Source organism: Phalacrocorax carbo, chromosome 17 (genome assembly GCF_963921805.1).
Source record: "Phalacrocorax carbo chromosome 17, bPhaCar2.1, whole genome shotgun sequence".
NCBI classification, from domain to species: Eukaryota; Metazoa; Chordata; class Aves; order Suliformes; family Phalacrocoracidae; genus Phalacrocorax; species Phalacrocorax carbo.
Window position 1 is genome coordinate 4,685,283 of NC_087529.1, and position 15,579 is coordinate 4,700,861.

A 15,579-nucleotide genomic window follows, 5' to 3' on the forward strand; every position below is an offset into this window, starting at 1 on the left:
GACTTCTTACAAAGAATTTTATTTATTGCCAAGAAAACAAAAAGTCTAAACAAAAACCTTTCAATTGCTAATATCACTCAGTAAATGCTCGCATTTTTGTTCCTAAAGATAAGACTGTGGTTAGATGAGCTATTTTGAACACTTAATTATGTGTAAATACTCATTTCTCCTTATGTTTGCATTTTTTAGTGCCATTTTGATACAGTGGGGTAAGGGGAATATTTAGAAGTTGACTGGATTGGTTCCGTATCTTCACATTTTAATTAATTTTATTTGATTAATATCTTTCTATTGGTCAACAGTTTCAGTTAGCTTCAATCTCTTCTAGACTTTTGTGGTATGAAAGGGTGTATTGTGCTTCTGGTTTTAATAATTCTATATACAAGCCCTTAGACTCTCAAAAGACTTTTGCACACACTTAATTTGACACTGTGAGTGAATTTGTAATTCCTTTAAAATCAGTGGCAGATTTTCCATTTTCACCTGCATTTCATTACCTTCATACTCTCATTTAAAATAGATATATACACACAAAGATGAAATTAAAAGAGAGGACTATTCCTGAGGATTGAAAGGTGAAAATACTTATAACAGAAAGCCACTGAAAATAGCTGTGAACAAAAATACGGCAAGGCTTAAGATGAGTAAGGCCGACATTAAATGTAATTTAATATATGAAATCTGAGCTTAAAAAAAAAAATGTAAAATTCCCCCCCAAACAACCACCAAGAATATCACACTACTAAGTATTTAAATCAAAAATATGGAATTTTAAATTATTGAAAACAATTAGATAATGCTTAAACATAAGTGAAAAGCTTAAGCAGTCTACAATTAGAAGTAGCATGGTGACCCTCATCCTAATAGCTATTACTGTCCTATTTCCATGTCCTGTTCCCTCTCCTTTGTTTTTCATTGGTATAGATTAAGCTCTTTCGGTGGACGGCTGCTCTTCCTACATCAACGTGTAACCCTTGTCTGTATTTATTGCTCAAATCCTACTGGTGTATCTGACCTTTAGTATTCCAGCCCTGGCACTGTAAGCGTCCATGCTGCGTGGTTCCAGCAGGCTGATTTCAGTGGGATCCTTTGTCAAGGTAAGAGTCTGAAAGTTCAGATACTGAAGTCACACGGATCAGGCCACAAAACTGTTTACTGATTAGGGCCCTGATAACAAGATTTGAGCTTGACTGTTCAAATTTAAGCTAGTAAACTAAGGCCTTCAGCCACGTGCATAACACCATTTATTAGACCTAAATCCATTCTTGTATGTTAAGAAATACATATAAAAAAAGAAATATCGCATGAGGGGGGAGAGAAGGGGGGAAGGAGGGGACTACCAAGGGAATGGTTAATCTCCGTTTTCATCAGTTCTTAAGCTAATATAGACAATTTAGTAATTCATATTCTGTCACTGGTTGGCCAAGAAACAAAACGTTTAAACACTTAGACATGTGTGTCTCATTTAAAGGAGCCCTGGTTAGCTGATCCTGTATCACAGGCATAAGGAGCACTGAGATCAGGCAAACAGCGTTTTAGAAGAACACATATAACCAACAACTGCAATTTATTGCACAAAATCCTACACTGCATTCTGAGAAGTAACATATTTAAAAAAAAAATAAAGAGAGGTAGAGCTAGCTAAGCTTCCAGTTCCCCAAAGCCTCTTCTGTCAGACTCTTGGATACTGACCTGCCAACCACAGCGAAAAAAAGCAAACCTATTTGCCATTGTCTCTTACAAATACCAGGGTATTTTCAAGCAGGCCCCCAAATTGTCCAGAACATTTAGTGAGGACAACAGGCTTTTAAAAGTTTAATGGCATTATTTTCAAGGCTTTAGAATGGTGAAAAAGGTGGGGGGGGGGAGTGTTAACTATAGCACGGAGGTGTAAGCTTAAACTGACATTTAACAACACTTAAAGACACAGTTGATGGCATTTTGTTGGGCACGTGCAGAAACAGCTGCTATACTGTTCATGCCGTCTAACATAAACAGCTCCTTATTTCATTTTTTAGAGAACAGCCATGAGAGTATTGCAAAATTCGAAAGATCATAGCAAGCTATTTCAAAGGTCATAAAGCAATGGAAGGCAAAAAGCAGCGATTCATCCAATTAAATCCATCTCAGGCCAGGAAAGCAAAACCAAGTGAATATTTTGTAAGGCCTTATCACTGCCTCACTCTCAGGAAGGAAAACGAATTCTGAAGAGATGATGCCACAATTGTTATTGCGTTCCAGAAGTGCATAAAATGTGGGTAGCCAGAGCCTCTTAAGTAACAAAGCAAGTGAAAAAAGGTTGTAAATAGGACTCTGGGTTGTAAATACAAACATGTTCTTCCAATGACATTATAGATCAGACCAGCAAGGTTTTAATGCTGACTTCTGCTTCAGCAGTTCTTACCTGGGTCAGTAAAGACATTCAGGTCCCCCAAACTTTATTTATTTTTCTTCCCTTTCATGTATAAAATCTACCATTAAACACTGTCAGATGATAGTCCTCATCATATAAATCTCTACAGTGACTTTAGAATCAGTCACTTGCATTTCCCAAATGCTGCAAGCACCTCATAACATCCTCGCAGCAGAAAACACAAGGAGTATCAGCCAACAGATGCACCCTAATGACAAAAGCCCAGCAATTCAACAACTCAGAACAAAAAGAAACATCTGCTTGGAAAGGGAGCTGTTCTCAATTACTTCAGGGAACTGAAGTAAATGAAGACCTACAAAAAAGTATTATTTTTCAAATAAAATTAATCAAATAAAACATGTAGAGCTATCAGAAAAACTGCAAATGTCTTCCCCAAACCCACTGTTGGTAGTTTGTTCCATGAACTGGACTCAGTCAATCAGACACAGCCCCACGGACAAATCAGCCAACGCTAATAATAACCTCCACAGAGGTCAACAATTCAACTCGGTACTAAACTCTACTCTCCCGATACGAAAAACAGCATAAAAAAAGAGCTATTTCCTCCCTTTCTTTTCTTTGCAAGTCTCTGCATTTTGGAAACTTGAAGCAGCACAAGGATAAACAAAGGGTTATACTTTATGGGAAGGAAAAGCAAATTGTTTTTCTGCTTTCCAAAAAAACAGCTGGAGTCAGCAGAACATCATCTACTAGGCAAATGAAAAGACAGACACAGCGTGACCTATCAAGCTCGGCCATCCAATCGTTACCAGCCTAACTCTCTTAAAGATTAACTTCTATTTCTACTAAACTTCAAAACAACTGAGGAAAAATCCATTCTAAGCAACAACAGCAGCAATTTTAGCATGTTTACAATAGGAACGAACATAATGAGAATGCAGAACTAACTGTCAAGAAGACCAAAGTTTCCAAGTTTTAATGACAGTATGGAGAGGTCATCCAAGAAAAGATCACTCGGCGAAAGTCCTTCCAAAAGTACAGCAAATCAAGCAAGTACGAAAAAACATCTGACCTTAGAATAAGCTTTACTGGGGCTATCATCCAGAAAAATATAGGTGAAAACCTACTGGAAACTATTTACAATGTTTTTAAGTACCCAGTTACTCTCTCCCTCTGTGCTTTATAATGACACACAGAGGCAATGCACTACTTCAAAGCTGTGAAAAGGCAAAAGAAGAAAAATACTCTTTTGAAAGTCGGAATTGGAGTGCAAGCTTTTCTGCTAACTTGATTAAGTTCCTACGCCCAAGGACTCCAACCGGTGCTGGCCTAATCAACTCTGATGAATACGAAACGGGCTTCAGGCTCCCTCCGCGCAGGGACTTGTCTAACAGTGGAGGACTTCACGGACAGCACCCTGGGAACTCATATTCTGTGCCTTGGTTTTCCAAGGTGCAGGTTTTTCCTCCACCAAAATGTTACTGTAGGTAAATTCTTCAGGATTACAATTTCTTAGTTTCTCCCCAACTTTTTTTTTTTTAAATAACTGAGTTATAAAATTCTACTCTGAAATAAGCACGTACTTTGTGACTATTTGGATTCAAAGACGGTTTTAGCTTTCTTGCTGCTGTGCTGACTATATGTTTGGTTTTGCTGAGAATACAGGCATCTTAAGACGTTAAAATTCTCAGAAGAGCTATACAAATGTTTGCTCAATGAGTGAGCAAAGAGAAGGCATGTTTATTTTACATTATTTTTCAATACTTCTATGAAAATCTCTACCACCCTTTAGAGATTCATATCCATATGCCCATAATAAACAAAATCACCTCCTCTACTCATTCTGAAAACTCACAGAAATGCGCACTGCTCTGACTCTGGATCTTTCCATTGATCTATGCTCCTACAGAAAACCAAGGCTCCAGTCCTCCTCTTAAATTGTTTTTAAAAAGCTCATCCTCTAGCTTCAATAAGGGCAGTGTGAATACACAGACGGCAGCCAAGAAGAGAAAAGCAACACATTCCTCTCCTCCCACTTAGCTTTTAAACAAACAGCGCATTGGGAAAACACTGCTAGGAGGAACAGGGCCATTAAAAGTCATGTCAGCTATAACAGAGATTAAGCCAATAAATCACAAAACATGCCACTATGAAAACTTGGACCATTTGTACTGGAGCAGCTCTTTGTCAAGCTCCACAGCTTTTTTGTGAGAAAAAAAGCTTAAAAAGACAAAAATATATATATATACACACACACACATATATATATCTGAGTCTATATATATACACTCAAAAGCCCAGTATGGGATGGAGAGTTGGGGGCTAAACATTGCAGGGATTCCCAATATGCATAAAAACTTGGCAGCTTGGTACTTCACATCCAAGCACACAACCTTTGGAATCCCAGAGGCAATTAAAAGCCTATAGACATCCAAGCTTTCAACAGCTCCGTTCTTCAGGAGGACCAGAGCCGTGCATCTCTGCTACCCATGATACTGCTGCAAGTCCAATCGGTGACTTCAGATGTCTTCCGTAAATGAGCCCTTCTCAGTCACGGAGTATGGATGATGTATGTGCTCTGAGGGACTCTGCATATATGCCAAATATAATACATACCAACATGACCTATTTAAAAACAACATGCAGTGGAGGTGGAGGACCAGTACTTTAATAACAGTCTTCCCCCAGAAGTGAGCATTATCATAGTTACGGCTGTAATTTTCCTTCTTCAGAAGCACCCTACACAGCCGGGATGGCCCCATTAATGAAGAGCTAAAGACTATCTTATCATGGCAAAGTATTTAGAATGCAACGTTCCTCTCTAGAAAAATCTGATGCTCACAGTCAGAACTTGTCTGAGCTAAGTCTGAGCTTATTTTCAGTTTACAAAGCGATGTACTCACAACTGAACATGGCTCCTCACCCAGAGCACAGCTATATCCCCTTCTCAGACCTCGCTAGAACGCGTTGTCAAATGACATGCGGTGAACTGTTGCAAATTAATGTGTGAATGAATAAAGCTAAAAGGGAATGAAAAAGCCAAATCAGAAGCATCCAGAACACTTTTTCTTCAAATATATCCCAACATGCTTATCTTAAGACACTACCAGTTGTTTTTTAATTTCACAGTATATTGTAAGAACTCATTTGCTACCCTTATCTTTATAGTCCAGAAAAAGAAAAAAAAAATCTGTTTGCGGTACTTGCCAGGTTTTCATCCCCTCTGTTTTGACTTTGTTTTTACTTTTTTAATGAAAACCATTTCAGTAAGTTGCTCTTTTCTGTCTCTTTTATTTTCCCTGTCAGTTTAATAGGAAAACTTCCTTTTTCCATAATTCTCACTGCATTCTTTTCCCCAATTCTCTCTGATTTTCTCTGCATTGATACATACTCATCCTTTTCTGGTATCAGTTATATGATTTATCCTCATCATTACTGTAGCTGTCTTTTTTAATGGCTACTCCACACCTGGTATCTGTGAGGAACGCACACTAGTGTCGTCCAGTTTTATTTCAAGCTACTCCTCTGTGTTTTATACAATACGTGGGTACAGGCGGCAGAATTACAAAATCTTCTTAGGATTCTGTCTCTAATCCCAAACCATGGAAGACATTACATCTCGTTCGAATATGAGGAATACGAGGCTGGGATAGGATACAGTCAGCAAACGCAAGGAACGCTGGTCAGGGCAGAGATCTCCAAGGCTAACCTACATCCTAAGGCAAAACTAGGTAAGTGAAACCTTGCTGAGAAAGCAGATTACTGGATAAACAAAGGTTTTTCTGTTTCAGTGTTTGGAGAGGTTCACTGCAGACAACATATGCCATTTTAGAAGTAGAGTGTTTTTAAACACAGTTTTCTAAGCAAATTCCACAAGGCATAAATCTTTTCAACCAAAATTATTTGCCTTTAATCATTGGAGGTATTTGCCAGATATCACTTTAAAAAAACCTGTGAAGCAGTGGTATTGTGTGTTTTTAAATTAACAGCTACAATAACCCACTAAAGGTACGCTACTTCTCAGTCACTGGATATAGCTTATAATCAGTTAGTAATTTTTTCTAGGCCTTCTGAAATATATGGCACGCTATAGTAATAATATTACAGAACTACATTCTTAAGCCTTGCCAGAAAACAGATCCATGACAGAGAGCACACAAAGCATATATACAGTAAATAACGGGTACAGTGATACTGTTGTTGCAAAAGCGTTGTTTATTCCTAGGAAAACAAATCATATAAGTTGTTTTATCTAATATTCTTTGTTTGTTTGGGGTTGGTTTTTTTTTGTTTAGCATCACCAAGCAAAACGAATTTATTTGTTTATAAACTGTATAAAGTAATATTGTTTATAAATTCCTCTGGGTTCCTTCTAGATGAAAGGCCCTATGTAAATGTTATTTACTCTCACACTGTCACATACTTTCCAAAACTCTTCTATTGTTCTTGTACTTCCTTCTGTTTAAGTATCACCCATAAAAACTGAGCAAAAGAGCAAACCAGCAGGATGCACCCTACTGTGATATCATGCTTGCCATCCAGGGTCTTTTTCTTTTAAATCATAATAGAGTTATCACTACTAAAACACTAGAAAAAAATAAATAATCTAGAAATAAAGTGAAAAAGTAAAGCTACGAATGCTACATATACCGTCATCACCTGCCTTTGCAGGGCAGTATTTATAATACACATCATGTGCACAACAGACCCAGCCCTGCAACGAATCGCGTTTGGTGCTGTCCTGGCTCGGAAGATCAGAATTCCCTCACACAAGCTTGGGGAAGGACCACAGGTTTAATTTATGATCATCATTATTAATATTATTATTATGACTACTACTACTACTATTCCAGAGACCTCCTTTCCCTGTCAGTTCTATCATGGCAGTTTTAAGTATTGGACTGTGACTCTCTATAGGTCTAAGACCCATACCACAGCTTTTACTAAAAATATCTGTGGCCCTTAATGTTTATTAGGCTTGGCTGTTTAATTTAGCACAAACTTGACTGATTTCAGGACAAACTGTATTTTAATCTCGGTTTTACTTTCTTTTTTTGGTCATAGAATTGACGGTGATAAATAATAATGTTACTATAGAGGTGGTTGTTCCTGTACAGGACAATGTCAGTAAGACGGCTTTGTTTTGGCCTTTAACATTAAGGATTTGGGTGCTTTAGATAAAAATACCCCACACAGAAACAAACAGCACTTCCTGTACTATGTATAATTTTTAAAACTGTCAAACCCAGGAGATATGATAGATATACATCTTGGGTACCAATGCCTTGTTTCTGTCTTTAAGTGATTTTTCTCTTGTATTTACTCTTTCCTGCAATATAACAAAACACCCTGTAAGCAACAAAGACATTTGTTTCCATAAATCCACCACGTCACCCTAAAGACCTTTTCAAAAAGCATTTCAACATTATCGTGTAATAGCGATACGCCGATTCCCACATTCAGGAAAACACATTCTTATAAACAGCACTGTTAAAAAGTAAAAGCAAGATCAAATCAACATTGCTCAGTGAACGCAGTTACGAATTACGTGAAGGAGCGTGCGTTTGTGTGTGTGTGTGTGTGTGTGTGTGTATAAAAATAAAAACTGCTTATATACAATTCACAGTAACGTACTTGGCTTCTCTTCACTGATCAAGAAAACACGGTGAAACAGGAGCTCGCTTCCCACCTGCCTTAAGGACTTTCGATCTAAACTGAAGAGTCTCCCTCCACAGACACAGGAATCCTATCAATTATTATACCATGTGGGATGGCCAGGATAAATGCCACTCACCGATCACAGCTGAGAACGGAAACGTACAAACAGAACTGCCTGAAGAATGTAACTCTTCAGGCATTAAACCTTTTCATAAGACAGCCAGTGTTTTTACTTCAAAGCGAAGAGATCAAACTGCTCCCTGTGTGCCGATCAGGGAAAAGGAATTCTAACAAAGCTAACAAAAACGTACAAAAAAAGCCTAGATGATTTCCAGATCAGACCTGTGACAAACTGAAACCACCATATTATTTCTTGCATGTGAATGTCAGTAAAAAAAAGACAACCAAATCCAAACTGCAGATTGGAGTATCAAACGCCGTTTGGTTTGGGGGTTTTTTATTTATTTTGAGAGGTGCAGGTGGGGTGCATGTAACATATAGTGAATAATTTTTGGCTTGTGGTTAGGCAAGTCTTTTGAGACTTTATACACAATAAAGTACTCTGACTAAAATCTGGAAAATTACCTCTTAAGGCTCTAGCTGTACAGCATCAATAGAAATGTGGTGCCAGCTAATGGCTGCAATAACTGTCTTCATCCCCAGAGAATAATGGATGGAAAATATATCAATATGAGGAGTGGAAGGGCCAGAGAAACAGAGCAGGCGCTAGTTATCGGACACAAAGATGATGCCACATGCATGATGTTATCTGTGATAATCTTTACTTAGGGCCCAGGGGGTGGAAGGGTATTCTTTACAGAGAAGAAAGTATCCATCAGGCCATATTCATAATCATCAATGTTCCACTAAGTAAGCATTTTTGGAGAAGGGTTGAGGGAGCACTGATGTAATAGAAATCAATTAAATTCAGCTTTTCTGCATCTACTGTTTAGAGCAAAGTAAGGAAAAAAAGCATGTGCATCACTTTCGCCTCTGATCGTTCAGTCATATGCAGTATTCAGAAAATGGCTCTGTAGGAAATCTTAAGTGAACCACAATAAAACTCATAACTATTTAAAAATCTATTTAAAATCCACACCTTGACATTCACAACTACCGAAGGAAATAAACTGTTATTATAAGCATCAAATGTATGTTTCCAGTTTGGCCACGTGAGCACTTAAAATAGCGCAGGATGCGAAATTACTGTTTGGCTTTATCTTCCCCTTGATGCAAGGCCTTCCTTAACGAAATGGAGTTGGCTCCCAGCGTAAGCACAGCAGAGAACGGAGCGCTGTATGAAAGTTACTGCCACGAGCTCTTTGCAGACGGATGCTATGCCTTTCCTTGGCAGACATTTGAAAACAAGAATACCTCACAGGGTAGATTATAGGATACCCTGGTAATTTTGCCACAATATCTACAGTACGTTCTCCTTCAAGTTTAAGCACCTGTCTTAAATTCACACACGATGACTATGTGTGCGAGCACCTGTACAATCAGTTTTTGGTACAAAAGGCACAAGTGAAATGTGCTGGCTCTCTGCCATTCAAGTCAAATCAGCACATTTCCATCAAATCACAGCCAGGAAAAAAAAAATCAGTACTATGTCAAATTTGCTCAAGGAAAATCAGGAAATGCAGGAGTTAAACATTGCAACAGTAGCACGAACTTGACCGTGTTCTACATCCTGAATATTTTATGGTATATTTATTACAACAATATATTAAGCTACACATTCAACCACAAAAACAAAAACAGAAAGACAAATACTACTCATGTGCAACACAGCTGCATTAGCATTTCTCAGGAACACCAAACTTCAGAATTCCTGACACTGTTTTTAATTGTACATTCTGCATTTAATTTCTCCATATAAATAGTCAACAAAATGGACGAAGGCTTCTGCTTAATTACGTTTGCTTCTTAGCTGTCTCAGGGAGGTTTTAAGGCTCTGATACCACTTAGCTGATATGGACGGAAGATGTGATTTCCGCATCATCACCAAATCCTCTTAAAAAAAAGAAAACCAAACAAAAAACCCCAAACTTCTTTTCTTACCCAGTGGTTTACACAGTAACAGAAACACGTTCAAAGAGCTAGTGATCCTCATTTCATAGTTTTGACCCTTTATTCCATTGCTTCTGACCAAAAGCAGTCAGATAACACAGCTGAGAATCTTCTTCATGACGAAAAATTCTCTGGGCAGCCAGCGACATTCTTAGTGCCACTGTCCGGCGGAGGGGCACCAGGATGGATCCAGACGGGACTGTGCTGGCTGACTGTCCTGCAGAGCAGGGATGCTCCAGTAATGCAAACAGAGCAGCCTGTAAGACCTTTGGCCTTTTCAGGGATTTCTACTTTTCCAACTTAAACTGACACTGCCCTTTCCTAAATGTAGAAGAAAAGAAAAAGAAAAAAGAAGCACAGGAAAAGAGTCCAGTTGCTGGCCAGTTGGCTGGCTGCAGCTAACTGGGCAGCTCATTTACATCAAATTTCAAATACATTGGACTAACTTAAGCCTTTAAAGATATACTCTTAGGTCGAAGAGATTGCATCACAAATGAAATCTGAATGCTTAGACAAAAGCTTTACTGCGGCCTTCAACACACCAGAGCGTAACACCCGCTTGATAGCACAAGCTACTAAGAGAAAAAACTAAGCTTCAAAATCCTCAGGACAACTATTCACCAGCACAGGTCCAAGAAATGCATTCATCTAGGGAAAACGCACACGTGGTTTTGCCCAGTCACACCCCATCGCTGGCCATGGGCAAGCCAGGGTGGCGACAGGGGTAGGGCTGTGGTGGCAGCAGCTCCAGCCGCTCGCTCGGTCCTGCAGCTTTCCAAAAAGCCCAGTACAAAACGTGGGGTGTCTTTAACAGAGCTTTGGGACCCCAGAAGTAGAAGAAAGTTTGAGAACATCTTGAGTTTCTTGTATTAAAAACGCAGCGCAGCTGGCGAAACAGGCTGCGAACAGTGGTGTTTCAGGAGTTGGGTTTTACAAATCATTTGCTAAATATCTGCAAAAGCTTTATTTTATCCTCTTTAAATTCCATCACTGTTTCACAAAAATTCACTGCAAATCTAATGTTATGGTTAGGAACAGGATATCCCTGTTCCTCAAAATACAATTCAGTATATTTTATTTAAAAAACAAAACAAAACAAAACAAACAAAACCCACAAACAAAAAAAAAGCCAACAAAAAACTGGAATTAGAAAATCACAGGAATTGCCAAAATACACCCTTAATTGAGTTTGTTGGGGTTTTTTAAATTCTGATCTGAACTAAAGCAAGGCTTGTACCCTGATTCTCTTTGGTGGAATAAAAAGGAGGAGTGAGGAACAGTAGGACACAAACAAGTCTTTTCCCATTTGGCTCCCTTCACCGAACCCCAGCAGACTCCTAGGATCTCACATCCATGTATAGGAAGAAACTGACACCTATTGGCAACTTTAATATTACTGCATAAAGCTGCTTTTCTTCAAACTATTACAAGACACAGCTTCTCCTAATAGATTTTTCTTTAAATACACAGTAATATAAAAAGATAATTTACGGCTTTTCCAATTATGACTGCAAATACATCCAGAAAATGTCAGACTCTCCTTTTTAACGCCACCACTCTGGCCCTTACGAAGTAAATGATGATCCCTCAGTAATCTAGAGATTTTAAGAGGCTATTCTAGTTGACAAACAGTAGCACTAGTCTCTAACCACTTGAAAAAATAAAATTTTCTTTTTTTTCTGGGGTGAATACTTTCTTGGTGTTTAGCATTACAACACAGACAGTCTTGGGAGCAGGTAAATGCCTCCCTAATCCTACCCACATTCTCTGACGGAGCAGAGCACAGGCAGTAGAAAACACACCATTTTTCTCCACTAACTTACCCATTGCTGTGTTACAGATGTTGAGGCAGCAAAGGGACACTTGAGTAGAGGAACGGCTTTTGGAGAGCACCTTACCCGTTACAACCAACTGCCGCCTCCTGAGGGGTTACGGCGTCGGGTGCAGAGGGATGAAGGGCAGTCCGAGCAAACGGTTCCTCCATGCTCAAGAGCTATGTGAAAGCACCTGCAGGCAAATACCCGCCTACAGTTTTTCTACAACAACTCTTCACTAACCTGCTTGAGCTTTGGGGCCTGCTACAGTAAGGACACATTAAAACCGAACCCCCCTCCCACACACAAACCCCCATGTACCTGGGCCTAAGGAACAACAGAACCCGCAAAGCGGGCAGATCGCCATCGAGGTGTTTTCAAAGTGCTGCTTATGCGCACAACCTGAAACGCAAAACCTGAACCTTTTGCACATATCTGTGCAAAATGAACAAACGGATTTTTCAGCCACCTATGGTTGTCGGCGTAGGTGCTCTTCAAAACAGCGAGAAATTAGTTACAGCAATAATAAATATGGAAAAGAGCCAAGGATTCATAGAGTAACATCTGGGGGTTTTTTTTGAAGCAACAGATTTCCTGAAGCTCCAGATGAAGTCATAGAGAGCTGCTCTGAGGATTTAGGAATAAAAACAAAACAAAAATCCGTTTTATCTTACTCCACCAGTAGGGCAAAAAGACTGAACCCAATTATTATACGTACTTGTAACGAAGAATTTTTTGGTGAAAGTACAGCTGTCAAAGGCGGCGATTTTCTCTTGCAGGACTACAACAAGTATCCTGAAAACAGAGAAATGGAATGAGTACTTTAAACATTAAATGCATTGGTTTAAAGATTCGATATCTAAATGTAATTATTTCAAAAGCATCAATATAAATTCTACAGTGATAAACTGCCACGTTACCAATACATGGCAGTTATTGAGGATTCTCTCTCGTCCCAACCACATAACCTTCGTTTCAGGAAGTACACAGATCTGATACAGAACAACACAGCATATTTATGATATACCTCCTGCAGTAAAAGCTCCATTAAAAAGAAAGAATGGAATTGCAAGGATCCTGAATTACTTTCAATGACAAATAACAATCAAATCAACAATCAGTAGAACGCAAGCTAAGTTTGAAATAATCCCATTGCCCATCTCATTGCAAATTTATTAAACCATCTTATTTAGTAAAAGCAGGCGTTTTTTCATACCAAGAACACCAGCACACAACTGCACTTGAGAGGAGTGGGATTTGTGTCAGTTAGCAAAATTACAGGTGCACGTTTAGGTATTCACTGGTACAGGTGCACACTTTTGTTGTAAAATACGCGTTTATTACTTGAAACAAAGTAACAGAGCAAAAGCCACAGGGTAACTATGTGTGCCACACTGTGCCTTCTGAACGAAGAGAGGCCAAATTTGCAAAGTCAAGCATCTTGAAAGCTTTTTAACAAGGATATGTCCTCTCCTACACTGATGGCTTCCCAAAGCCAAGTTCGTAAACTCTTGAAATGAAAGAGCCACCTGGGGAGCCAACACATGAACAGATAAAACCTACCAGCTCTCTGGAACATTTAGCAATATGAGACAGTATTTTTATAATTAGCTGACAACACAGTGTATATTAAATGCTGTTCTAATAGTTTTAATTGTAAAGATATGTGGCAAAAAATTAGTCGCATCTCTCTAAAATACACACCTACTGCTTTATCTGAAAATTATGACTGCATATTACAGTATAGAATCATGTTTAAAAGATGATGAATCACACCAGTCTCGGCACTTACCCTTGGCTAAAGGGTGATGTTTATCTCCCATCAGTGTGAAGAGCAGCCATTACTCCTCTCTCATTTTTTCCTATTTCTAACTGTTTAGCCACAAGAACACCTCCGACTTACCCCATGAGAAGCTCAATCCCTGTAAGACTTTTTGGTGAAGGACTACACTAAAATCAATGTATTCACCCTAACCACATGTTTGCTGATGTTTTCAGGTATGTATGTTTTGAGTCACAATTTCCACCTACAAAACTGTACTAATGCTCCTCCAATAGGCACGACTTATCTGCGTGTCTGCTTTTTGATTCTGCTACTATTTTTACCACCACAGTTGCCAAAACACTTAAGATTGCATCTGTAGTTCCCAAGATAACTCCTGAAGCCTTTTTAATAGGCTGGTGTAACACCAGCCGCTCTCTATTTGTCTAATACAGAAGCTGATTAAAGCAATAAGCTCGGTTCTGTATCTCAAATCCTTTCAGGACTCTCTGGCTTATAACATCTCGTCCTGGAACTTTGTCACTGCTCTCTTTATCACTATGCCTCTATCTAGAAACCAGGAGAAGCACAAGTTCTTGAAAGGAAGGTAGGAAATCAAGAGATGTTTTCAGGCAAAAGTCTTTCATATTCACGGATTTGCAGACCTAGAATGGGAAGCACACATACACTCCCAGACTGAGCGGATTACTTGCCAAAAAGAAGAGGGCAGAACACGGTAACTCAACAAGGGGGATTCAGATGTGTTAAGTCATACAAGAAATTAATGTAGGATTTCTTATTTGCTTGTAGCTCTTTTATTGTCAAAAAGATGCCTGCCCACCCCCTCGCGATTTATAATTTTTAAAAGTTATAAACTCTGCATATATCAATTAATACTAGTTTTGGACAAAATAGTTTTAGTTAAATAACGTATCTCCAATTGCTTAAACTGCAGGAGAGAAAACCAAAAGAAAATTATCAATTCCAACTTCTTCCACAAGGCCTAAAAGAAAGTTAACCAATGAATAATGGAAAGACTATGAACACGTGCAAGTGTAATGTATATATAGAAAACCTATGTATATTTGATTGTAATATTTCCCAATCCTGTAGATTTTTGTTTTCTGCTCTTTGAAGATGTACTGTCTTTCTGCATAAACAAAACCTACCAGATGGATGATTCTAGAGTATAAATACATAAATAATAAACAGTTTTCCCTTCTTCTGCAACTCGAGTTTTACTTTAAACTCAAATTTTGGACTCCATTAGTCTATAGTACGTTTAACGCACCATTAGCGCTGCGCTTGGCCACATTTAATGCATTTTCAATCTGAAATAGCGAGCTTTCCTTGGATAATAACAGAATCTGATACGTTCCAGAAAAGCAGCTACCCTGGATACAGCCACATAGCTTTGAAGTAGTTTTCCATTTTTACCACTTAAGAAAAGAAACATTAGCACCTGGAAAGACTTTTTCGCTGGGAGAGACTTTGAATGATGACTTGCCTTTTGACTGTTTTTACAATTGGATTTTTCTTCTGCTAGGAGGCCAGGCTGGAAAGATTTACTATCATCACACTGTACACAAGGGAACTTTAAATTTTTCAAGGGACAGTTGCACAGATAAGTACTGAACTCCTGACAGCTTTTAAAGGAACAGTGACTTATTCATGGCACATAACTCTCACCAGCTCAACTACTTCAGTGAAACTATTTTTTGACATAACAATTATGCCCGCATTCTACAAAAAGCAGATCAATGGAGGTAAAAAAAAACACCCCACTGCCATCCTTTACTCTTTAAACATTGAGACCATCAAAATATCCTCCTCGTGATTAGATTAGTTGTGGTATTAAAAGTGTTTGTTCAGTAGCACTATTCTTCTTCTGTAACTTCTAC

At 38.7% G+C, this 15,579-nt stretch overlaps 1 protein-coding gene and 1 long non-coding RNA gene across 7 annotated transcripts in view; one reads left to right on the forward strand and one right to left on the reverse strand.

The window, feature by feature from the left end:
- The window catches only part of BCAS3 (BCAS3 microtubule associated cell migration factor), a 370,477-nt gene that overhangs the window by 301,230 nt on the left and 53,668 nt on the right, over window positions 1-15,579 (reverse strand). For all 6 annotated transcript variants that reach the window (XM_064467926.1, XM_064467925.1, XM_064467929.1 and 3 more), the window contains one exon: window positions 12,635-12,711. In XM_064467926.1, the coding sequence (XP_064323996.1) occupies window positions 12,635-12,711 (77 nt within the window). The remainder of the gene's footprint in view (window positions 1-12,634; window positions 12,712-15,579) is intronic.
- LOC135316104 (uncharacterized) lies at window positions 51-9,608 on the forward strand. Its single transcript, XR_010375554.1, has 3 exons — window positions 51-1,097; window positions 2,019-6,105; window positions 8,001-9,608. It is a non-coding gene; the product is annotated as an uncharacterized LOC135316104 (long non-coding RNA).